Below are 24,913 nucleotides of genomic sequence, written 5' to 3'. Positions count from 1 at the left end.
AAATTTTGGAATAAAGGAAGCGAGGAACAGGATATAAACTACAAAATAGAGGGTTCAGTATTGACTACGGCAAATCAAGTTAAATATTTGGGGGTTGTTCTAACACCACGCCTTTCATGGGGAGCACATATCAGGACAATATGCATATCAACTTTAAAGAAACTTGGCTTCATAAAACGGGTGGTGGGGAAATGTGATGAGAAAGTTAAAAAGAGGTGTTATTTTGCTCTTGTTAGATTTCATTTGGAATATGACGCAAGTATTTGGGATCCTTGAGAGAAAATTTGGCAAAACGAATTAAATAAGTCCAGAAAAAATCCGCTAGATTCGTTAAAAATTGTTATGATAAGAACACAAGTGTGACAGGTCTCTTAGGGGATTTAGGCTGGGAACCACTTGAAGTGCGGAGATAACAAGCGAGGCTTAAACTTTTAGAAATGTTCAGAACAAACGAGTTTAACTATGACACCGAAGGAATTATAATGGCCCCACACTACTTAGGTAGATCACACCACAAAGATAAACTAAGGGAGATATATTCCAGTATAGATAGATACAAATATTCATTCTGTCGGAACAAAGTTGAGCACTGCAAAGCTGTTAGGCATGCTTTCAGGTGCATATGTATGTTAGTTTGAGTGTTTGCATGTGTGTGGGGTGTAAGTGTTCTTGCATGAATGTATGCCATGTTTTTTGTGGATGCATGAAGTTGTGGTTTTAGCATGCGGTTTTTTTCCTAAATTAGGGGTGGTGTCCTAACACCCCCCGCCAGACGCAAGACACTCTGGGCACCTGCTGCTTCACCCAAGCTATGTGATTTTTCGGATAAAAAATTTTCCTGTGAAACCATAAATGGCATAGGGAAAAAACCGGCCCCCCTACCCTAATGTGTGAATTTCACACGCCACCGGGCTAGTACTGGGTGAACTCTACCAACACCTACCAAACCGACCTTCCGGTTGATTACTGTGTTTATGGCTTATATATATTATTAGGTAATATACCGCTTAAGGAAAGTTTTTGGATGGTCACAGCCACTAAATCAATATTTTGTGACACAAAATCCAGTATTCAACTCTCCATCAGGTCCCACTTAATCTCTGAGTACTTTTTCCCCCTTCATCCAGCCCAAAATTCCTATCCTGTTTCTTCTCTTTCCTCGTTTGCGTAACATTCTCCCCTCCATTACCGTCTTCAAGATCTCACGGCCGGTCAATACTCCCTTCTAGTCTTCTTTTTCTTTTCCAGCCTCCATAGGATTTCTCCCAATAAACTCCACTCTTCGCCCACCATACCAAATACTTCTTCATTTGTTTCCGTCTCTGTCCATTTATACCTTCTCCATTCTTCTCCACACGCGCATTTCAAAAGCTTCCAGTCTACGTCTACCGTCCTTCTTCAATGACGACGTTTCTGCGCCGTACATATCTACGTTCCGTATCAAAGTTTTTACGAGTCTTTTCTTAATATCCTTATTCAACGTCCCTGTCATCAACTCCCTCCTCCTTGTTAAAGCCTCTTTGCCTAGCGCATTTCTTCTCCTTACGTCCGTACCACTTTGACCGTGTTGGTCCAAAACACTTCCGAGATACGTAAACTGTTCTACCTGCTCTAGTTTTTGCCCTCCAATTTTAATGTTAAACTTGGCCTTTTTCTTTCTAGAAAATCGCATAACCTTTGTTTTATTAATATTGATTCTCATTCCATGCATGTCGCACTGAATTACCAATTCACTCAGCAATGCTTCCAACTACTTGGCTGACAGACAAACTAAAGCTTGGTCATCATGAAACCTAACCGATTTTAGGAATGCCCTACCCACGTTCATTCCTACCTCCAGTTTTTCCCATGCCTCTTTAATCGTCTCCTCTATATAAAGGTTTAACAGCAACGGTGACAATGGGCAAACCTGCCTTACATCTCTTCCTAACACTGCCCATTCGGACTCCCAGTTCCTCACTCGCGCCTGAGCAGTCTGAGACCTGTACAGGTTGCTGATTAGCCTCCTTTCCCTCCAATCTATTCCTATTTTCTGCAATATGCTCATTAGTTTTTCCCAATTCACTGTATTAAAAGGTTTTTCGAAATCTATGATAGAGGTTAATGCCACGAAATTTTATTCTATGTTCTTTTCGATTAATAATCTCACTACTGCAATGGCATCTTGCGTACCTCTTCCTTCCCTAAACCCAAACTTATCATCCCCTGAGTAATTATTTGCCCTACTCGCTATGCTTTTGTTGATGATTCAGAGAACAACTTTAGCTGCGTGGGATATTTCACCTACTGTCCTGTAGTCTTCACATAATATAGCCTCAACCTTTTTCGGAATAGGAACTATAATTGATTTAACAAAGTCTTTCAGCCATATTCCTTCCTCCTAGATACCATGAAGCAACCCATATATCCTCTTCCTCCCACATTCTCCTAAACATTTCAGGAGTTCCGCAGGAATGTTATCAACCCCCACGGTCTTATTTAGTTTCTTCTACCTTAATGTCCTTTCAATCTCATCGTCAAGTATGCCTGGACCTAAGCAATATTCATCTTTGTCATGCTCCTTTTCTATGTCTAACTTTGTTGGTTCTTAGTTCTTTACTATGCAGTTCTTCTATATATTCCTTCCATCTCTCTTGGATCTTTCCTGTGCCAGGTATTATATTACCCGTGTTATCTCTAACTGATAGCATAGATTTTTTTTGTTACTTCCCGATAGTGATCAATCTCGCTATATAGCCTATAGCTTCATTTTACCTAACTCTCTGTTTACGTTCTCCAATTTTCTCCTCTCATCCATCTTTTTAATAATCTCATCCGCGGTACATGGCTTCGTAGTCCTTTTCACTTCAAGAGTTCCAATAGTGACTTCTGTGGCTTTAGACAACACTTTCTAGACACATTTCCATTTTTCTTTGATAGTACTAAGCTCTTTACCATCCTCCATGATTTCCTCTACCGCCTGTTTGTATTCCTTCCATTTCAAACCATTTAATGCTTCTACATTCCATTTTCTAACCCGCCGCCCCTTGTCTTTTTGAAACGGACGCTGCATTTTTTAACAACTAAATTGTGGTCAGAGTCTGCATCCGCTCCCGGGAAGCTCTGGGAATTTATCACACTGTTCCTAAACTTGTGTCTTACAAGAATATAATCTAGCTGCAACCATTCTGAGTCACCTGGCATTTTCCATGAATATCTGGGTGTTTTGTGGTGTCTAAACCAAATGTTGATGATGATTAACCCCTGTCACCTGCAGAACTCAACTGGCTTCTCCCCGCGGTCATTCCCCGTGCCTAAACAGTAGTCCCCTGACTCATCACGATCTCTTTCTTCGCCTACCGTCGTATTCCAATCCCTGATCACTAACAAATGTTTCCCTGCGGGAACACAAACGATTATGTCCCGTAACTGATCGTATATCCTGTCTACTTCTTCCTCTGTATGGTTGCTTATTGGCATGTATACATGAATAATAACCAATTTCGTCGGTTCTGCTTTTATCTCTACCAGTAATAATCTATCCTTAATCATCTCTATGTTGACTACGATTCTTCCTACCTCTTTATTCAATACTATGGCAACTCCTCGTTGGCTCTCGTCCCCTGTATATTATTCTACAATTATCACTTCAGTAATCCCCGCTATCCTTCCATCTCACCCCGCATAGACCTAGAATATCTATGTTTCCCTTTTCCAACTCTCGCATAATATTCTCCAATTTAACTGTCCTCATTATTGTCCTAACCTTCCACGTTCTCATTCTAACTATTTTCATTTCCTTCTCCTGCCCTGCTGCTTCCGTTTTTCACTTACAATGGTTTCGTGGGATGACGACCTTGCCTCCCCCGCTGCCGGGCGCGGCAAAGGGCTGATTGGGCCGAGCCCCGTAGTTTCCAGGACTCATATTCCTTGTGGTGATCATCATATTTATCTTAAAAGTTGCCTTTAACCTCGTGGACTGTGGCGCGTCGCGCACGAATACGAATGACTGTGACATTGAATGTACGGCATTTCGTCACAACATCTAGTTCCTTTAAAAGCCCCAAAATTTTTGAGTTTAAAAGGACGCCTCAATAGCTTAAGTGGCCAAAGCACTCGACCGGATATTGAGGTATCTGGGTTCGAATCCCAGTCAAGGCGAACGATTTGTACACTCTGAAATTGTTGCATTGGGAATAATAATTGAGGTGGTTGGCCTTGCCTTCCTCAATAGTGTTTTTAACGTGACACCTTCACTCAGTGGCCACCCCACTGTGGTCAGACGCCATTGCAGTCGTCTCACTGAGGAACAGACGCTACATGAAATATTTTTCGTCTTGCTTCTAACCTTCGACCAATCTGGCATGGGTGACCCTACCGAGAGCAATCATTATTATTCCCGCCAACAAAGCTCCAGGGATTATCGGAACGTACAAGCCCTTCCACCACGTCAAGGCTTTAGTCCGGGGAGGGATATATATATATATATATATATATATATATATATATATATATATATATATATATATATATATATATATCTTCAAAATGGAACGCTCTTCGGCGACGCACTAATATATAAAAACACAAATGTAGATTTTTAGAATATAGAGACACTTCAGAACCGACAGACGACAGCCGAGCTGTCGAAACGTCAAATAACAAATTGTGACTGCTCTTTCTTTGTGTCTCATTATTCTAAAAATCTACATCTCTGTTTTTATATATATGTGCGTCACCGAAGAGCGTTCCATTTTGAAGATATATATATATATATATATATATATATATATATATATATATATATATATATATATATATATATATATATATATATATATATATATATATGTTTATATATATATATAAACATATATATATATATATATACATATATATATATATATATATATATATATATATATATATATATATATATATATATATATATATATATCCCTCCCCGGACTACAGCCTTGACGTGGTGGAAGGACTTGTGCGTTCCGATGACCCCTAGAGCTGTGCTGCCGGGAGTAATAAAAATTGCTCCTGGTAGGGTCACCCATGCCAGATAGGTCGAAGGTTAGGAGCCAGACGAAAGGTAGTCCCCGCAGCGTCTGCTCCTCAGTGAGGCGGCTGCAATGGCATCTGACCCCAGTGGGGCGGCCAGTAAGTGATGGTGTCACGTTAAAAACACTATTGAGGAAGGCAACGGGAAACCACCTCAATTATCATTCCCAAGAAAAATATGATGGACTATACAGATATTTTGAGTCCTGGCAACAACGGAGCTCGGCCCAATCGGCCGTGTGTCGTGCCCGGCAGCGGGGGAGGCAAGGCTTCCGCAGTCGTCATCCCACGAAACCCTTGCAAGGGAAATCCAGCAGCAGCGGGACAGAAGACGCAGGAGAAGAAGACAACATTAGTCAGAATAGGAACGTGGAATGTTAGGACAATGATAAGGACAGGGATATTGGAGAATGTTAAGCGAGAGATGGAAAGGGGAAATATAGATATTTTAGGCCTATGCGAGGTGAGATGGAAAGATAGCGGGGATTACTGGAGTGATAAGCATAGAATAATATACAGCGGTGGGGACGAGAGCCAACGAGGGGTTGCCATAGTATTAAATGAAGCAGTTAGAAGAAGCGTAGTCAACATAGAGCAGGAAACGGATAGAATACTATTAGTGGAGATAAAAGCAGAACCGACGAACTTAGTTATTATTCAGGTATGCATGCCACCGAGTAACCATAAGGAAGAAGAGGTCGATAGGATATACGATCAGTTAGAGGACATGATCGCGTGTGTTCCTGCAGGGAAACATTTGATAGTGATGGGGGATTGGAATGCGACGGTAGGCGAAGGAAGAGATGGTGACGAGGCCGGGGACTACGGATTAGGCACGAGGAATGACCGCGGGGAGAAAGCAGTTGAGTTCTGCAGAAGACAGGGGCTAGTCATCACCAACACTTGGTTTAGACACCACAAAAGACGCAGGTATACATGGAAAATGCCAGGTGACTCAGGAAGATATCAGCTAGATTATATCCTGGTTAGACACAGGTATAGGAACAGTGTGATAAATTCCCACAGCTTCCCGGGAGTGGATGCGCGGACTCAGACCACAATTTAGTTGTTATGAAATGTAGCGTACATTTCAAAAAGATAAGGCAGGGGCGGCGAGTTAGAAAATGGAATGTAGAAGCATTAAATGGGTTGAAAAGGAAGGAATACAAACAGGCGGTAGAGGAAATCATGGAGGATGGTAGACAGCTAAGTACCATCGAAGAAAAATGGGAATGTATCAAAAAAGGGTTGTCTAAAGCTGCAAAAGACACTATTGGAACACCGTTAACGCTAAATGGACTAGGAAACCATGGATCACGGATGAGATGGTTACAAAAATGGATGAGCGGCGAAAATGGAAGATTATAAATACAGAATTAGGCAAAATAAAGTTCAAAGAATTGAACAATAAATTGAGGCGGGCAACAAATATAGCAAAAGAATCATGATGGAAGACGCAATGCGAGGATATGGAAAGTCTGCAGCGGAAGGGTGAAATTGGTGCGCTGTACAGCAAAGTTAAATCGTTATCGGGAAGTAAGAAAGGAAGAGCTATGCTAACAGTTAGAGATAAGGCGGGTAAGGTAATAGTTGACGCAGGAAATATCCAAGAGAGTTGGAAGGAGTATATAGAAGAACTGTATAGTAAAGAACTCAGACCAACAAAATTATACATTGAAAAAGAAAATGACGTAGAGGAAGACAGCTTAGGTCCAGGCATACTAGACAATGAGATAAAAAGGGGATTAAGGGAGATGAAACTAAATAAGGCCGTGGGGGTGGATAACATTCCCATGGAACTTTTAAAATGCTTAGGAAAATGTGGGAGGAAGAGGCTATGTGGGCTGATCCGTAGCATTTACAGGGTCGTCCGGAAAATAAGTGTACTGACTACTGATTTTTTCCCGCCGCTCCAGGCGCGCCCAGCACCGCTCTGACGGGCTGCGAGAGGTTCCCGATGATGCCTTCGCGGGAGCGTTCCAGGAATGGGAACGCCGCCGGAACAAGTGTATCGATTCACAAGTGTCTTATTTTGAGGAATATTAGCTTAAGATATGTAAAAGTGTAATAATTTTTTTTTCCTGAGCTCAGTACACTTTTTTTCCGGACGAACCTTGTATGAGGAGGGAATCTGGCCGGAAGACTTTGTGAGATCAGTTTTCGTTTCTATTCCGAAAAAGGTAAAGGCCATGTCATGTGAGGACTATAGGACAATAGGTTTGATATCTCACGCAGCTAAAGTTGTTCTTAGGATCATAAATAAAAGGATAGAGAGTAGGGCAAATGATTACTTAGGGGATGATCAGTTTGGGTTTAGGAAGGGGAGAGGTACGCGTGATGCCATTGCAGTAATGAGATTATTAATCGAGAGGAATATAGAACACAACCAGGAGGTATTTGCCTGTTTCGTAGATTTCGAAAAAGCGTTTGATAGAGTGAATTGGGAAAAACTGATGAGTATTCTGCAGAAAATAGGAATAGATTGGAGGGAAAGGAGGCCAATCCGCAACGTGTACATGTCTCAGACTGCTCAGGTGCGAGTGGGGAACGGGGAGTCCGGATGGGAGGTGTTAAAAAGAAATGCCCAGATGGGCAGTGATAGGAAGGGGTGTAAGGCAGGCTTGCCCATTAACACCTTTGCTGTTCAACCTGTATGCGGAGAAAATGATAAAAGAGGCATGGGAAGAACTGGAGGTAGGAATGAAGGTGGCGGGGAATTCGTAAAATCAGTTAGGTTTGCTGATGACCAAGCTTTAGCTGGTCTGTCAGCCAAGGGGCTGCAAGCATTTCTGAGTGAATTGAAAATTCAGTGCGACAGGTATGGGATGAGAATCAATATTATTAAAACAAAGGTTATGCGATTTTCTAGAAAGAAAAAGGCTAAGCTTAACATTAAAGTAGGAGGGCAAAAACTAGAGTAGGTAGAACAGTTTACGTATCTCGGTCGCGTTTTGGACCAACACGGTCAAAGTATTAGGGACGTAAGGCGAAGAATTGCGCTAGGCAAAGAGGCTTTCACTAGGAGGAGGGAGTTGATGACAGAGACGTTGAGTAAGGATGTTAAGAAAAGACTCGTAAAAACTTTGATATGGAGCGTGGCTACGTACGGCGAGGAAACGTGATCATTGAAGCAGGAGGATAGACGTAGACTGGAGGCTTTTGAAATGTGGGTGTGGAGAAGAAAGGAGAAGGTGAAATGGACAGAGAAGAAAACAAATGAGGAAGTACTTGGTATGGTGGGCAAGGATAGGGGTTTGATGGGAGAAATCCAATGGAGGCAGGAAAAGTGGATGAAGGGGGTGTTGACCGGCAGGGGGATGTTGAAGACTGTGATAGAGGGGAGAACGTTGGACAAACGAGGAAAGGGAAGGAACAGGATAGGGATGTTGGCCGGGATGAAGGGAGGAAGAAAGTACTCAGAGATGAAGAGGGAATTCCTCTTTAACAAGGCATCATGTTTCCCAGGGTCTGGAAAATCAGAGGTAAGAATAATTTTCCCCAACTTTCAAAAATTTCAACGGCATAATGATAATGATTTTAAAGTATAAGAGTAATAAAGCTTTCGCGTTGTTAAAAAAACTCACAAAAATGACTGTGTGAGATCAATTGTTCAATTTAGTGCAAATGATTTCTTTTTACGTTGGATTGAATTTTATTTCAAGCATATCCTCGCAATAAAAAGTAATCAATGTTAACATTGGATGACTACCAGTCTTGCTGCACTTACACTTCAATGTTATCGCATATTTCGCATCTTAAGGATCTTTTTTTAATTTTTTCAGAACAATTCGACTTACATTTATGTCTGCTACATAATCTTTTGTCCATATATTTCTGAATAACCCCCTCACTTTAAATGCTCACTAATAACAGGACCTCATTGGCTATATGCTTCATGACTTCAATATTCATTATTAATCTTTGGCTTATTCAATTCAACCTTGTCCTGATATCAGTAATATCGTAATGAGCCAGGAGAGTTTAGTCGCTCCAATGAAATATTTTGTTAACTCTAAGATAATAAATAGTCGTTATTTAATTCTACTTTGAATCGATTCCTCCATTATTTTAGATTATTCCTGTTGCTTTATATTCACTGCATTTTCTATGCCCAGGGATTTACACTTCTAGGCAGAAACACTTCAAACACTCTCGTTAATAATAAAGTGTAGGATAAGTAATAGGCAGTTTATTGTAAATATTTGAGATTGCAATGCTATACCATTCCTTCTTAATAACCGTTAAAATAATTTATGCGCAATTTTCAGATATCTGCTGTCACTGCGGATGGTGTAGATAAATTCATTAATAGCCATACAAAAGGAACGGGCTACATTGGCATTATTGCCGAAAGACATTTTACCCGTACTTCTCTCCAAACGCGTACTATTTTACATTAATACGTTAATACGGGTGTAATTCAAAATAAAAATAATCAATCCATCCTTGTATTGAACTGAAAAAGGCTCAAAAATAAGAGAGTTGACCACGAACATATAATCTGAAGTTACTACGCTGATGTAGTTTTAGGCACAGTGAGTTGGCTCCATAGTGATATAAACGACCGAGAAAGTGTCCCAAGAGATTTCGCAGTTTACCGACACGTAGAAGACTTAGAGGAGGAGTTTTCGTGGCAGCGAATAGTACTTTTGAAAGCAAACGACGCGTATTTAATACTAATAACATAGAAGGTGCTTGATACATCTCACTACAATGTATTCAACACAAGAATAACTTATGCTCCTTTTATAAGCCTCCAGACTCAGTCATTCAAGCACCTCATACACTCGACGAAAAAATGCACTATTTTACAATGTAAAAATAATGGCAGCTTCAACATGATCTCCCCGGTATAGATTGGGACAATAATAGCATCAAATTCGTATCCCTGACCGCGATTCTGGTATTTAATCATTAAAATTAGTTCTGAGAAACTCCCTTTATCAAACAGCACACAATCCACCCGTGGAAAAAACATGTAGACCTCTTCCGAACACACCAAGATTATGACTGTAGCTAATGACGCGGCCTTCAGTTACCATAAATTTCTTCATGTCAACTTCGACTAAAAAAGATTACTAAACACAAAAAAATTATCGTCACCATACAGAAAATTTTGGAAAATTTAGCCAATAAATTAAATTCTTCACTAGTAGATTTCAAAATGCGCTTCAGTCAACGTGGAAGAAGCTTGGAAAAAAATTGTCAATATTTTATGCATGAAAAGAGGCATCACATCATCATCATCCCTATAAATTACATTAAAACAAATCTCAACCTCAGGGGGTACAATAATGGCGTTAGGAAAGCCCTTCGAAGGCTAAGAATGTTACATTCTTGAGCAAAGAGAGCAGGCGAGACCTGGGAGAAAGACACCTATTGCTCAAGTATAGATCTCATAAAAAAGAAACTAAAAGAATATTACGCAGTACCTTACGAAAAATTTATCGTGAAGTACTCTGTGAGTATTTGGACAGTCACCCTAAAGGTATTCTGGTCATTTGTTAGGTAGGTAAAAAGGTGTCAGGAAACCGTGGCTTGCTTCAAGGATTGTAATAATATCATTCATACTGATAGTGAGGGTAAAGCTAATATTCTCAAAAAATTCTTCCAATGCGTTTTCACGAACGATGTTGCCACTGAGGATCTCCCACATGCAATACATACTAAACTCATGACGAATATTATAGCAGACGAAAAAGGAATCATTAAATTGCTCATTAAGATTTAACCTAACCTTGGCTCCCGAAAATATGCCGGCTAGGGTGCTGAAGCATTTAGCTCCCACCATCACCCCATATCTTGAAGTTATATTTATAAATCCCTTTCATAGTGCAGAGTCGCCAAGTGCAGAGGAGACCGTTTTGTGTTGCATGTCCATGCGGTAGTGGAATTTCACCTTCTTACTTTTCAAATTCTAGCTTGCACGTTATTGGGTATATTTTTACTGCATCCTTAAGTGAAATTGTTTGTTAGTTGATAGTAGGTATATGTGTTCGCATGCTTGTAGGTTGAAAGGGTTTTTGCATGAAAGTATACGCCACTGTGGGAATAGATTTGCATGGATTTGTTGATTTTGCATGTGGTTATGCTCCCTTTTACAGGTGGTGACCTAACACCTCCCCGTCACAAGCCCTTGCGGTGGCTTGCGGGAGCATGTAGATATAGTTTAAAGGGAAGGCCTACTTTTTGCAGGTGGTACCATTGTGGAATACGTTATCTTTTATTATATCAGCATTTTCTACGTTAATATAAGGCTTTAGGCACTCGAAATTTTGTTTCTTTCAACTGTATGCTAACAGTCGACGAACGCACAATACTACCAGAAATACGCTTAGATTCCCTTTATATAACTCCAGCGGATATCGTGATCATTATATCATATGTCCTTACTTTTCTTCTTGATTGTATATACATTCTTTCAAATTTGATTAATTTCAAGATCTTTACTAAATTCCAGGTGGAGGATATTGGATGTAAATTTGTTGGATATTTCCTGATGCTTGTAGCTGGGTAAAAGTTCCGTCCCATCTCATTAGTCCATAGAATACAATTGTCAAAAATGCATATTAGAACTAATAAATGGGCGTATCGATTTTAGCATCGACTTTTCTCTAAATATTTCATCCATATTTTTATGACAATCATAACCATTTTCATCAAAATAAACATATTGTAATCAGATCCGTTTTTTGGTAAAAACCCAATTGTTTGCCACTTAAAATTCGTAGCTTAAAATAAACCCTAAAGGCGCTATTCCATAATCACAGACGCTAAAACATTTGTCTTTGCAATGTGCTGGAAAAATCTCATTCACTTAGAGATGAACCATAATTTCAATTACAAAATTGTACCTAAAGTTGTTGAACATACCACATTCTCCATGCGTATGTATTTATGTTTTAATGATTGCTCTTTGTGCTCACTGCTTCCATGGAGAGTTAATTTATTAGTTCATTACTTGAAATGAAGCCCATCGAAGATAAAAAATAGAAGGGATAAGGCTGAAGTTTTGAAAGACCAGAAGAAGTGACACTATCAGAAAATATATGGACCGAACGTAAAAACAGATCAAGTGAAATACCCATCTCATACCCCACTCCCTTCGCGTGCAGTGGAAGAGGACAGCAAATATGTTAAACGATGGGCGATTTCGGAAGGTGACTTACATTTGGCCAGGGAAGTTGACTTACAGTTGAGGTCATTTTTACTCCTACTGGCAGATAGGTCACTTGGCTATAATAAAGAACGGGTGGTAGCAAATCACATTCCCCCACATCACGCCTGAAACTACTCGATCAACTTGGTTATAAGTACAGTTGGAGTGCATTGAAAAGTAGTATTAGCCAAGAGATGAAAAAAAGCAGCAAGACCCTGTTTTCGCATATCACGGACAGAAAACTGCATAAGAAATTAATCTCAGCATTCTAAGAGATTGGTATGCCGCTGAATAGTGAGCCATTTTCATGAAGTGTATTGAGTTTAGAAATGGGAAATGGTGCCTCGGATAGGTTCTTCCGATCCATTCTAGAATAGACATCCGATCCACATGGAAATCGGGGAGAAGGGGAAGAAATTCCAGGTCGCGAGGGAAGAATGAGTGTGGGGGGGGGAAACTTGGGGTGAACGCAGTGTGGCACAAATGGAGAGTAAAGGTGCTGGGAGGAGTCCGAGCTGGAGTATTCCGAGAAGCCAGGGAGAAATGCTGGTTACGTGGCGTATTTAACCCTGGCATTCTCTATTCTTTATACGTGTATAAATCAGAAAAATATGCCGGGCGATATTAAACAAGCTAAGTTCCATTAAGCTGGAGCCTTGAAAATCTAATGAAAATTGGAGCGACAGATGTTACTTCGCTTTGTCGAGGTCACAGCTGGACCCGCGATAAGTATTTGAGAAATATAAAATAGTAAGAATGAAAAATATGTCGGAGACATTGGATTGAAAGGTTCCTTGATTGACGAAGATATAACGAAGACTTAGCCTTTTCGAAGGGCACAGGGAACCTGGATGCTCTTTTGAAGCAAAGGGCGCCAAAAAATTATAATGGTGGGCCATCAAAATTTACGACCTAGGTTTCTTTATGGTACAACGGACCTGATGATGTTATACCACAACGAAACCTAGGTCGTAAATAAAAATTTCTACGTGGAAAAGCCAAGTTGTTTAATTTTTATTTCAATAAAAACCTATTATTATGGTATTATTAAAACTCTTTGAAAAATTGGCTATAATTTAAAAGCAATCTTCTGTTCAACGAAAATGGTTTCACGTACCATCAAATTCTATTACTCCGGGCAACCGAATCTTTTAATATCGGATTTAGTTGCTAAATAAATATTTTTTTAATATATAAGGTTTCAGTTCTGTAATTATCATGAGATAAACTGTGCTTAAATAATTATGCTTAAGTTGGTTTATTTCAAATGTTTAGCTTTGGGCATATTCTAAACAGGATTGAGAGCTCAATGAAATGGAATTTGTGCCCGTGTCCCAAGGCATAAGAGGCTCAGGGTTACCCTTGGAGATCTTTCTCCACTACCGTAAAACGGTGTGATAGGGGAGGATTGAGTGTCGTGCGTCATTAGGCTCGCCTCACATACACGGGAAAGAGAGTCGGCCGACCACGTCATGTGCTTCACAAATGTAGGCGTTCATGACAGTTGTTTTTCTGTGTTGCACAATATGCCGGCATAGAAAAATCAAACATGCTTAATTCAACCTGATTAGCAAAGCACTAGAGCAAACATTTATTGCTATTGAAATAATATTTTCCCTGATATGGAAAGTCGTGAAGTCTTTCGAGGAATTAATGTTCGAAGCTAATTGTTCTTAAAACCAAAACAATAAAATAGCTGAAATTGGAATTTATGATGCTATCTGCTTCCATCTTAAGTGCGATAATGGGGAGGATTTTGATTATGAGAATGGGGGCGATTGTATGAAAGATGAGTTCTAGTCGATAATATCAGGCAAGATTCATAGAAAAACATTTGATTTCAGTGTTCAATGAATATATTTATTTTATTAACATGGTAACATCAACTATCATTTGCAAAATTTCCGTGGCCTTTAAACAAACGCTTAATTTAATGATTTGATTCCTTTGTGCTTAGCACGTTATGTTATAGCGCGTTATAACATTAGCCCGAGGCTATTCATTTGAAATATCAACTAGATTTTTAGCTATTTGTCACAGTCAATTGCCATTGATATAATCAGTTTGTGAAACTTTACTAGAAGTTAACATAACCAAGCTGTTGCCGAAAAAAACAAAGTGTACCTATTCCAGTTGAAACTACTTCCTCTACATCGAATAGATATTTATTGGTGGGATAGTGTTCTCCATAGTAAAAGAAATTAATTGTTATTAACAACTTTCCTTGGTTTTGAAGAAGGCTCAGAGTTAAAACATCCCCTCAATTTTATTACATCATCTAGTGAAATTTACATTGTGACGTTGTAATAACTTTCTCTAAGCAGCTGAAAAATTCTTTTCAGGCATAATTTGGAAACCTTTTCTCAAATTGATATAAAGTGCGGCTAGAAATCAATGCATCGCATAAGGATTAGAATGAATGGATGCGACCTCTGAAGGTCAGAAATTAAATGTACAATTTGTCATGTGTTATACGTGATTCCATTTGGCCGGGGATTATTGGCCCATTTTCTGTGTAGCGGCAGCATTGGAATCTAAGTGGATTGCGTTGTGGTGGAGAAAAAGAAAATAGTTTATAATGGAGCAGAGGGCGGAAAAGTGCAAACGAAGTCACCATGATTACAGAGGTGAGGGTGTGAGGGACTTTGTTTACATGCAATTTTGTTGGGCGAACATTTTGCAGTCGAGCAACATCTCTCGATTTTAAACAAGCTCAACTAGCTACTACCATATAATGATTTAAATTGGCGATAATCATCAATAAATGTGAAATGCATTGTTTCTTTCTTAAATATGCAGTCTTATGCACCACATTGAAAGTCAAAAACATAGAACCTTACAGTGGATATGAGACGTGAAATCATCAATTTTAATTTTCAGAACGAGTCAGTGCAGCTAAGGAATGTTATTGAAATTTGTGTTCCTTTGTGATGTTGAAAAGTCTTTTTAACAGTTACTGACATTAATGGCATTTATTATGGGTGGAAAAATTTCTTTTATTTTTATCGTAGGCAGTTTTTTCCCATCTATAAGATCAAATAAATAGGCAATCTCAAAATAAGAAAAATTTAAATAAATAAATAAATAAATATATATATATATATATACATATTACTATAAATCAATAATATCAATGGATAAAAGATCGTGGTTAAAACTTAGACTTATTTAACACCATTAAGATATAATCGAAAATTTTCATCTCTGCAACTTCCAAATCCTTATCCGAAGCAACAAGTAAGATTATACAGTTGGATAAAAATTGGCATTCAGAATGAAAGTGAAATAAGGGCAGCCCCGAATCGCTTCACGTGGATGGACTAGGAAGAATTAGACTAATAAATTGAATACCGAATAAATTTTATGCCAGTGGATATTATAGCAGCGGGTCAGCCGGACAAAATGGTGAGGGGAGATTTTAAAGGAAAAGAATGAAGGTGGTAGGCTGAATTCAGGGGGCGGGAGTCCGAGTGGGAGTGTGAAGGAGAGAGATTAGGGAGACGCTCCATTAGAGGGCGTAAGGGGAGTTTGTTTGGCGATAATGGCACAATCACAACTTCGTAAAGAGTTTAAAAATGATCGGAAGCGAGTGATAATTCCATAAAATAGAAGCAAGCAGATGTGGCTTAATGGTTCTATCGTTAATCATGTTATTGCGTAAACTCTATACATGAGAACTAAATGGTTTTCATCTCTGCCCTGGGGGAGCTTCTCAAAATGTATTAAGAAACCTTAATTCTTTATGGAAATTACCTCATTACTGCCTAATCACTCTAACACTCCGTTTTAACGTGATTTTTAATAGTAATGACCTGACAAAAATGACACAGGATTTTGCTGTTCCTATTGAATTTTTTGAAAACGGGGCAATGTTTTTATAGGTTTTAGAGAACTGTAAAATTGGATTGGGGACTAATTGGAGTAAAACATGACCTGTTTTGCAGAATTTTTTAAAAGAAATAAATATTGAGGAAAAGCATCTAAGCAACTACTACTTTTCGATACCCATATTGAAAAGTGTGTTTTCCATTGAGTAATCGGGATGGGAATAAAAAAGCCTCTGTTTATATTTGATCCATTACTGTTCAAGTAGCGGCCTTACTTACTGTCATATTCCAAAGAAAGAAATTTTTACGCTCTGAAATTGTTGCATTGAAACTTACTTACTGTGTTGTGCCAGCGTGAGTATGGACGTTCATTATTACGGCTGTAAGATACCCCAAATATAAAAACATGGCACTGATAGTCACTGCGGTTATCTATAAAATAAATGGATAACGGTAAAATCAAACGCGGCTGAAGCTGAATTAATTTCAACAAAATCATTGGATTTTACAGTTAGGAAGCACTTTCGCTAGCGCCTCCCCTGACGAAACCGCATACGTGACCAGGAGAGTTAAGTGCAGCGGAAGTCGGTTGAAGATTCATGGCAGTCATGAGATTTCATCTTCTCAGACAAAAGTGGATAAATTTTCCATCATAAAATCTATCTTTGTTATGTAATGTTTAGTCAATGTAAATTCTAACTGATGAGGAGGCTCACTGAACCCTTGGAAAACATATTGGGAGTATTTCTTCAACTCGTCTGAAGTTTACCATAGACAAAATTTATAATACACTGGATGCCTAAAAAAAATGTTTACTTTTATCACCTACCCTTATGGGTAGGGGTTTATTGTTTTATACTAGTAAATCAAATTTTCGGGTCTCGATCACTCCTGATAAGTTGTTTTGTCATGAAGTAGACATCTACGTGATTTTGTTGTGTAATGGAACAGCAATGCCTGAGGAACTCATATACTCAATCCAATGTAAGTTTGTAGGTAGCATGGCTGAAAGCAAATGACAAATACTGAAGCCATTTTCTCCTGACCGCATCTCACATGAAATGAGTTTTGTAAAGGCAAAGAATCTCTTCCTCCGCTAAGAGCCTCCTAGCACCGAATTCGACGTATTTGATGTTGTAGATTTCCTCAGCGTACAATGGTTTCAGTACCCGACACAGAATTTGGAAGGGCGTTCGGGCGATTCAAAACTTATGGATTTTGCAATCTAACTATTGAAATAGTGCGACGTGTTTGTGACATTCAATTAATATCCCTCGAAAAAATAATATTACATATCTTGTAAGATATGTCATCAGAATATTAAATAAATAAAGTCACTCTAGGATGATTTCATCGCAGGTATATTAGCGTTAGAGGGATCATATTAGTTTTGAAGTGATTGAATCTTTCCCTTGTGATGGGAAATATGCCTACATTTTTCAAACGGATTACACTTAATTCAAACTTTTTTCGATATATTGCATCAATCGTACACATATGTGAAAATGATGAAAACAATGAAGTCTATTATTATGATACTCAGTCAGGTGGCAAATATTTGCTGCTCCTCCAGTGCTTCATGTAATTGCGACAGCAGAAGTCTTTCAGCGCAGTGGTCTTAGAATCTTTTTTGACGTTCCCCCTCCAAATTCCATTCGGTAGATTACATTCCCTTGCCTCATTCCATTGGTCTTTAATGCTTTTGAGCAATATTTAGTGATTTTTAGAGCATTATTGTACTATTTCAATAAGATCTTATTTAAATAAACGTCCTCCTTCATTTCTCTTTTTTTTTGCGTTTTTAGGTTGGAAATTCAAAATTATTTCTAAGTGGTTCGTGGGTATTCCGGAGTGCTTTGTATCATTTTTACAAACCAATATATGATATTACACCACTATTTGTACATAAATAATCGTTAATTAACATTACTTATTGAGTTTTCGTATTCTGCAGCCAATTGTATTTGTGGATTGGAGAATATAAACCAATATATGCCCGAATATTAAATATGATGCGTTACTTTTGTGCTATACGAAAATATAGATGATTTTAAAGATCAATTTAAAATAACGATTTATTTGTTTCCACTATAATCAAACTTTAACGTAGATTAATTTAAAATACAATAGGACTGTTGGAAATTTGGCCGCTTTGGTTATGGTCTCCGTCCTCCACATGTCTGTCGTAAATTTGTCATTAATAACAGACCATTAAGAATCCAGTTTAATGGCAATCCTCCCATTTATTTTGCATTGTGTATGTATTCTCAACTTAAAAATTTGTCTCGCTCCGCTGTGGTTTTTATATACTTTCGTTCAATAGCGATTTCATTGCCTGGTTCAATTGCGTTCAGAGATGTAATTAGTGTCAAACATATGAAAGCAACGTGTGAAAAACTGGTGAGGTGAAAATTAATTGCTGAATGTTTTGCGGTTGATAAAAGCAAGGAAAAGTTAAATATAACTTTATAGCATTGTAAAATGTACTTCCATATTTGATGTCATTTCATTTCATCAACATAGATTTTTAGTCGTCTTATTGAAATATTGGGTTATTATTTAATTAAAGAAAGCCCAGTTTGATTGTCTCGAGATTGGGTGGGCAATAACTAAAGATCCATCTCTAAAAGGTTTAGGTAAGGTTTTAAATGCAAGTACGCAGATAAGATAATGATTATAGCTGTTTTAACAGCATTTTAAGAGCGGACACAGATTACGGACAAAATCGCAAAGCAAACGAAACCATGAGTATACAATACAAGGAGAAAAGTGCTATTTAAAATTTTAAAAAATAACAAGAGAATTCAACTTTTATCTACGAAACAAAATGAACACCCAAGCCCTAATTGGGAAGTGAATGCTTAATTCACTCAGGCATTTATATACAAATATGCCTGTCAAAATGATGTAATTGAGATATTCATAAACTATTGAAAAAGTTCTTAAAATAAAATGGCATTATAATCACAATTTTGCAATTGACGCTATCATAAAGTGATGAGGAATATCCGTCATCAAATGCATGAAAGTGACAGAAATTGGTGAGTCATAATAGAGCTATAATTAGTAGTCACCGAGAATCGTTTACGTAATTCTCTACTCATAGTTATTCCTGTCACTTATTCATATCTTTATTTCATCAAACCAAAAAAACCTGAAGGGAATACATATTAAGGGTGAATCATTTATATTGTCCCAGGTAGAATTGTTAAAACAGTTAAACATCACTTTTGCGGCCGCGAGCAAATCGAACTAGAAAAAGACCGGTTTTATGTGTACCTCACATCGCCTCTAAAGATAATATTGAATCGTAAGTAATCAACGGTTCATTTAGCGATAATTTCTAATATATACTTGACAAACGTTATGACTTAGTGTATCTTGGCGACAAAGTGAATGACATTTGGACTTGATTTAAATGTTCTCATGCTTATAAAACAAGATGCGGTCAATTATGTAATTTTTAATTGAATGTATCTGGATATAAGCTAAATTAGTCAACAATTCAAATACCTTATTATTCAAATTTTTGCAATATTATTTTGCGAGTTTCTCCTATTTTGTTGGATATTCTAAGAGGTGATTAATGATAATCATTTCTATGAAACACGGGAGCGTGCAAAGTGCAAATATTAAGAATGAATGTATAAATCTAAATAATTTATTTAAAATAGTATACTACATAGATTCTAATCTTTGAAGGTATGTTATCTCATACGACGTAGTTACATTCAATGGTCTTCCGGAGAATACCTTATTACCAAGTACGCAGTTTACGTTATATTTTTTGTGTGTCAGCAGTAAATAAACAGTAACAGTACAACATCCTAAAACATAGGTGCCGATGATGAAATTAATTTAACTAGAGATCAGATTACGTTTCGCAAAAATTTAATTGCTTAGAACTGATAGCCTACGGAAATAATGCGAGGGAAATTTAATGTTTTTGGAACACAAGGAAAAAATTATTATAAGAAATGACACTAGTAAACATAGTATTTGTCAAATTTTTAGGCATTGAATACATACGACTTCGGACAATATTTTGCATAGTAAACTGACTGCAGACAATCGGTAATAGGATAATTACTTAGCAGGAAAGAGAATTTAGGAATCATTGAACAGTTTTGGAATTTTCTTATATTTTTAATTTTGAAATAGAAGAGATTAATGCATTAATTTTAAATGGAATCTAATGTATCTATGGAGAATGTTTTAAAAGATTAGGAAATTTATGAAAGGTTTTTTTATATATTGTCACAATACAAATAACTTGGTCACACAAAATAGAAATACTTCATACATATGAGCTATTTCTTGTTCAGTGAATGAACTCGAGCCGCGAGTGTTGAGTATGGTGTAACTGCAGTCAACAGTGAATTAATATTAGTCAATCAATTATTTCAATTTTAATTTTATAACTTTATTTTTAGAATATTCCTATAGGGTTTCTAGAATGAAGAACACGCATTTAACGTTTTTGGTGTCGAAATATGACTGAAAGTTAGCATTGAGGTTAAAATTGAGAACTTTAATTTGGCAAATCTGATAAATTCCACGGTTTTAATTGGTAATTTTTGTAAAAAAGACCCATTATATCTCTTGATTATTGATTCAATTAATTGCCTCTCTCTAGCATATATATCTCCCTGTGACCATTAATTTCGCATTGTTTATTTTAACTTTTGTCCATTCAATGAAATTGTTACCACTCCTCCATTTAACATTTAATACATTGATGGTTCGACTAAATATCTTGTCATTATGCGGTGAATAGCAAGTAACAGAAGAAAATGCACTGAAATAGTAAAATAGGAAACCTGTAGCGTGAAAAATGCCGCGTTATATTTTCAGGGAATGCGAAATACTTTGATAGAGTTGAGGAGGATTCAGTAAATGAATTTTCAACTGAAAATTATTACCACGGTGGGAATAATCAGGTGTAATTAGAATTTAAAATTGTCTACCTACTCATGGCACTAATAAATCGTAGACTTGTTGGTAAAATTTATACAGCCGGAGAGCAAAAGCGTAAGCTGCAAACACTAACTCTGAATGGCCTTTTTGCGCCAGGTGACTCGGAAATGGTCCCTTCCTGAACAGCTTCTTTATTGCCCATTCAAAACGCCAACCTTTTTTGGAAAAGTTCCATATTGAATCAATCTTTTGGAACCACGTGTATTCTCATGAGTGAAAAGTAATTTGTCACAGTTCTCTCATGACCTCTTCCGAGCATTACCTTTCTCCGCAAGAACTCTTGAGGTACGGTACCCGTTCTTCCATTTGCGTCCCTTCCAATTATTTTACATTTTTCATGATTTAAATTTCGAAACGGAAATAGATGGTCTAACTTCTGTTCATAAACATGTCATGAACGAAAGAGAATTTGAGGTTTTAGTGCAACATAAAGCAGAAAGCACGAAGAAGATGTGCAATTAAAGCTTTTGTAACGTCATTTTTAGCTTAAATTTTATGCAAATGATCCATGATCAGCATCTACTTTTAGACTTTGATTTACATTCTTGTCTTTACCTATATAACTGCTATCATTGCGATAAAATCCATTGGAGCCTGGAAATGCACTAATTCATTTAATTTGGGATATCGGGTGTTTATGAGGCAATGCATGTTGCAAATTGAATGAAAATTTTTAGATATTTCCGGGAGCTAATTCTTTGTATTTTTGTGATTCCCCAGGACTTGTAGACGTGTTCAGACATAAGATGCTAATGAAATCATTATTCTTCATCGGGTTTATTCACTTTAAGGAATACGTATTTGAGGGTATTATTCAAATTTTTAATTGAGATGATATGCCATTTCGGAAAGTAGTGTGTTGTTGTGTTTTAATGAGGAGTTGTTTTCGCCCAAAATCATAATCTGTTAATAAAGACATAGCTTCCGCGGCTTAACACTGATTGTGAATTAACAGCGGTAAATAATGGTATAGTGCTATCAAGTTGCAACAGGTTTAACGGAAAACAGAGGAAAATTTGGTTCTTAAAGCTTCAGTTTGATTAAAACTCCTAAGGTAAGACTCAGTCCTCGTTTGAATTTAACGGAAAATTGATCGGGGCGAGTAAAATTCGGAATAAATCACTTAGCTCCAATAATTTATTGTCCGTAAGGTGGACCATTCTACTTCGTGAGCACAATTTTATTAGGAATTCGAACATAAATACTGATTTGTATAAAGGATGGAAATGAGTATAATGAGAACTATAGATAAGACTGAAGAAATTGAAAGAGGCTTGCTAAATTTAATATCCCTATGCCATTCGAGTTACTTCAGTAATCCTAAATTTCATTTTTCATCAATTGAGCGCGATTAATTTAAAAAACATGTAACTTTCATTAGTCATGTTTAGGTATAATCTTAGATTAGATACATAATTTTGAGCAATATTGGAAAACATTTTCATGATATGCATAAACTATTAAAACTGCTACGAACGTGACGTTACAAATGGTATTATTTGTTCCCCAACCATTTGCAAAACCTTCTAATAAAATTATATTTCCCGGTGAAATGATATTTGCAAATTTCTCGTTAAGATGAATTAAGAAACTAAAATTTTTAATGGAAAGTATGTGAATGTAATAGAATGTTTGGCAGGTAAAAAGTAAATAAAGTTATTAAAATTAAAGCAAGGAAAATACTCACGGACGAAGATGTTGGACATTAGTGTAGCCGGGAGACAAAAGACGATGACCAAGATGTCAGCAGCCGCCAAGTTTACGATGAAGTAGTTCGTGACGGTCCTCATTCTGGGAGATCGGTAGACTACTGCGATGACAAAGCAATTGCCGACGAGGCCAACAGCGAAGACGATGAGGTAGGCGACGCAGTAGACGACAGTCATGGCCAGTGAATGGCGGTAGAAGAGCTCCGTGGGCAGTCGCTCCGCCAGGAGTGATGCCGTTGCATTGCTGGAGTTTGCAAGGGTGACTTCGGCGATGGGAATGCCCGCCAGGATGGGAGGCACAACGGCACCGCCGAGAATCACGGCGCTCCCATTGGCTGTGGCTCCGATCTCGGCCAGCAGGGGACCACCGAAAGCTTCGTAGATCCCCGTACCAACGCGGTGGATCTCCGTCGAAGCGGCGACAGAGGCCGACGTGACGTGGTTCCGTTCCGAGTCGACGGAGAAGCCGAGTATTCTCGAGCCGCCCTCGGCGCCGGCGGCAACGGCCGTTGCCGCCGGGGATTCGAGCTGGCGGTGGGCGTCAAAGCCGGGATATTCAGACTCCGGCAGGCGCAGGGATGCCATTTCGAGGGCCGATGTCAGCGAGAAAATGCGATGTTGTGCCTTCGGGCTGACTGTGTCGTCCGCGCTCTCCGGCTTTCTGGTCCAAGAAGGGTGTTTGCCGCTGTCGTTTTTCAGCATCATAAAACGGCGACACCGTGGTCACCGCACCTTTTCCCGAGTGACGACAGAGAAGAACGCCGGCTACCCCGAGCGACGAGAAGTTCTCTCGCGACCAAAGAGAGTCCAAAGTATCGCTGCCTTCTCGATGGGCGTTCGCTCTCCTTCCAGCCGACCACTCGAGTCGCGATCTTCGGCAGGATGGCTGGAACTAGAAGCCAGGAGTGAATCCGCGCACGGATGCCCACTCCTTGCCCCTTCCACGGCCCTATGTGTATATATATATATATGTCATATATATATACATATATATGTACTTATATATGTATACATATATGCATATATCCCTTACGCTCAACCTTGGCCGTCCGACTCCGGTGGCTTGTGGCAAATGTGTGGGGCCCGGAGGAGTGCACCGCACGGTTTTGTCGCCCGGTATCGGCAGAGAGGGCGGGAGGTATGAGGAGAGGGATGGCGGGTATCAGGGGTGGGTTTAGGAGGGACGGGGAGGGGACCCGGCGAGTGGTGGGGAGAGGAACGCGGGGAGATTGCGCGTTACGAGTGTGGCCGGTCTTAGGGTGGGGCGGCGGATTGGGGTGGGGGGCGCGCGGGTGTAGGGGCGCTGAGAACGGTAGAAAGCGGGTCGCGGATATTCGGAGACGTAGCACGAAGAGTTAGTTGTTTTGGGAGAGCTTTTTCTCGTCCGGGGCGGAGGGGGAGAATGGGAGCAGGGAGGAGACTGGGTAGTACGCACGCTCCGCGGTAGCCAGAAGCCACTTCACTTCGGTCGCATTCCCCAGCAGGCGTGGTTGTGACGGTCGATCAAGCACTTGCACGCGAGACGCGGATGTACGTTCGTGACCTTACCTCCCTCAGTCCCTCTACTTCCCGCCGTCTTTCCTCGACCCCCCACAACGATGCAACATCCGTGCTCCACTCGCACAGTTTAAAAATAAAAGCGGACGCATGCATTCACTCGCTCACGCGTGAATCACCATGTACCCGGTGCCTAACATATTTGAAGAAAACACTGAGATTCCTTGTAACATTCCGAGCGCTGCAGCGCAAAGAAAGGTCATCGGCTGGCTACGATAGGTCAAATTGTCTCCCGCAATATTTGAAGAGAGAAACGACAGTATAAAACAATTTTTTACCCACAAAATTTTTCTCCGAGATATGTATGATTATAATTACCTTTATGCATGCTTGCCTTTACACTTACACATCCTTGTAGGAACAATTCATGTGTATTAGATATATTTACATGGAGAGACAAATGGACTTTCAAGTGAAAATATGCACTCATAAACAAATAAATAAAAAATCAATAAAAAATTAATAAACAAATAAATAAATAAATATATATATATATATATATATATATATATATATATATATATATATATATTAATATATAATATTTATTTATTTATATTTATATATATACATATATATTATCATTATTAATAGGTAACCAACCGGTTAAGGTAGAATTTGGATGGAAACAGCTA

At 38.6% G+C, this 24,913-nt stretch overlaps 1 protein-coding gene across 2 annotated transcripts in view; it reads right to left on the bottom strand.

Moving 5' to 3' along the window:
* LOC139687020 (neuropeptide SIFamide receptor-like) overlaps positions 1–23,658 on the bottom strand; it is a 465,437-nt gene extending 441,779 nt beyond the window's left edge. For both annotated transcript variants that reach the window (XM_071584113.1, XM_071584112.1), the window contains exon 1: positions 22,700–23,658. In XM_071584113.1, the coding sequence (XP_071440214.1) occupies positions 22,700–23,426 (727 nt within the window). In that variant the 5' untranslated portion in view covers positions 23,427–23,658. The remainder of the gene's footprint in view (positions 1–22,699) is intronic.
* Between the last annotated feature and the right edge of the window lie 1,255 nt (positions 23,659–24,913).

Source organism: Hetaerina americana, unplaced genomic scaffold, assembly GCF_022747635.1.
Source record: "Hetaerina americana unplaced genomic scaffold, ioHetAmer1.1.p SCAF_16, whole genome shotgun sequence".
Taxonomy (NCBI): Eukaryota; Metazoa; Arthropoda; class Insecta; order Odonata; family Calopterygidae; genus Hetaerina; species Hetaerina americana.
This window is presented reverse-complemented; position numbering and strand designations above follow the sequence as displayed.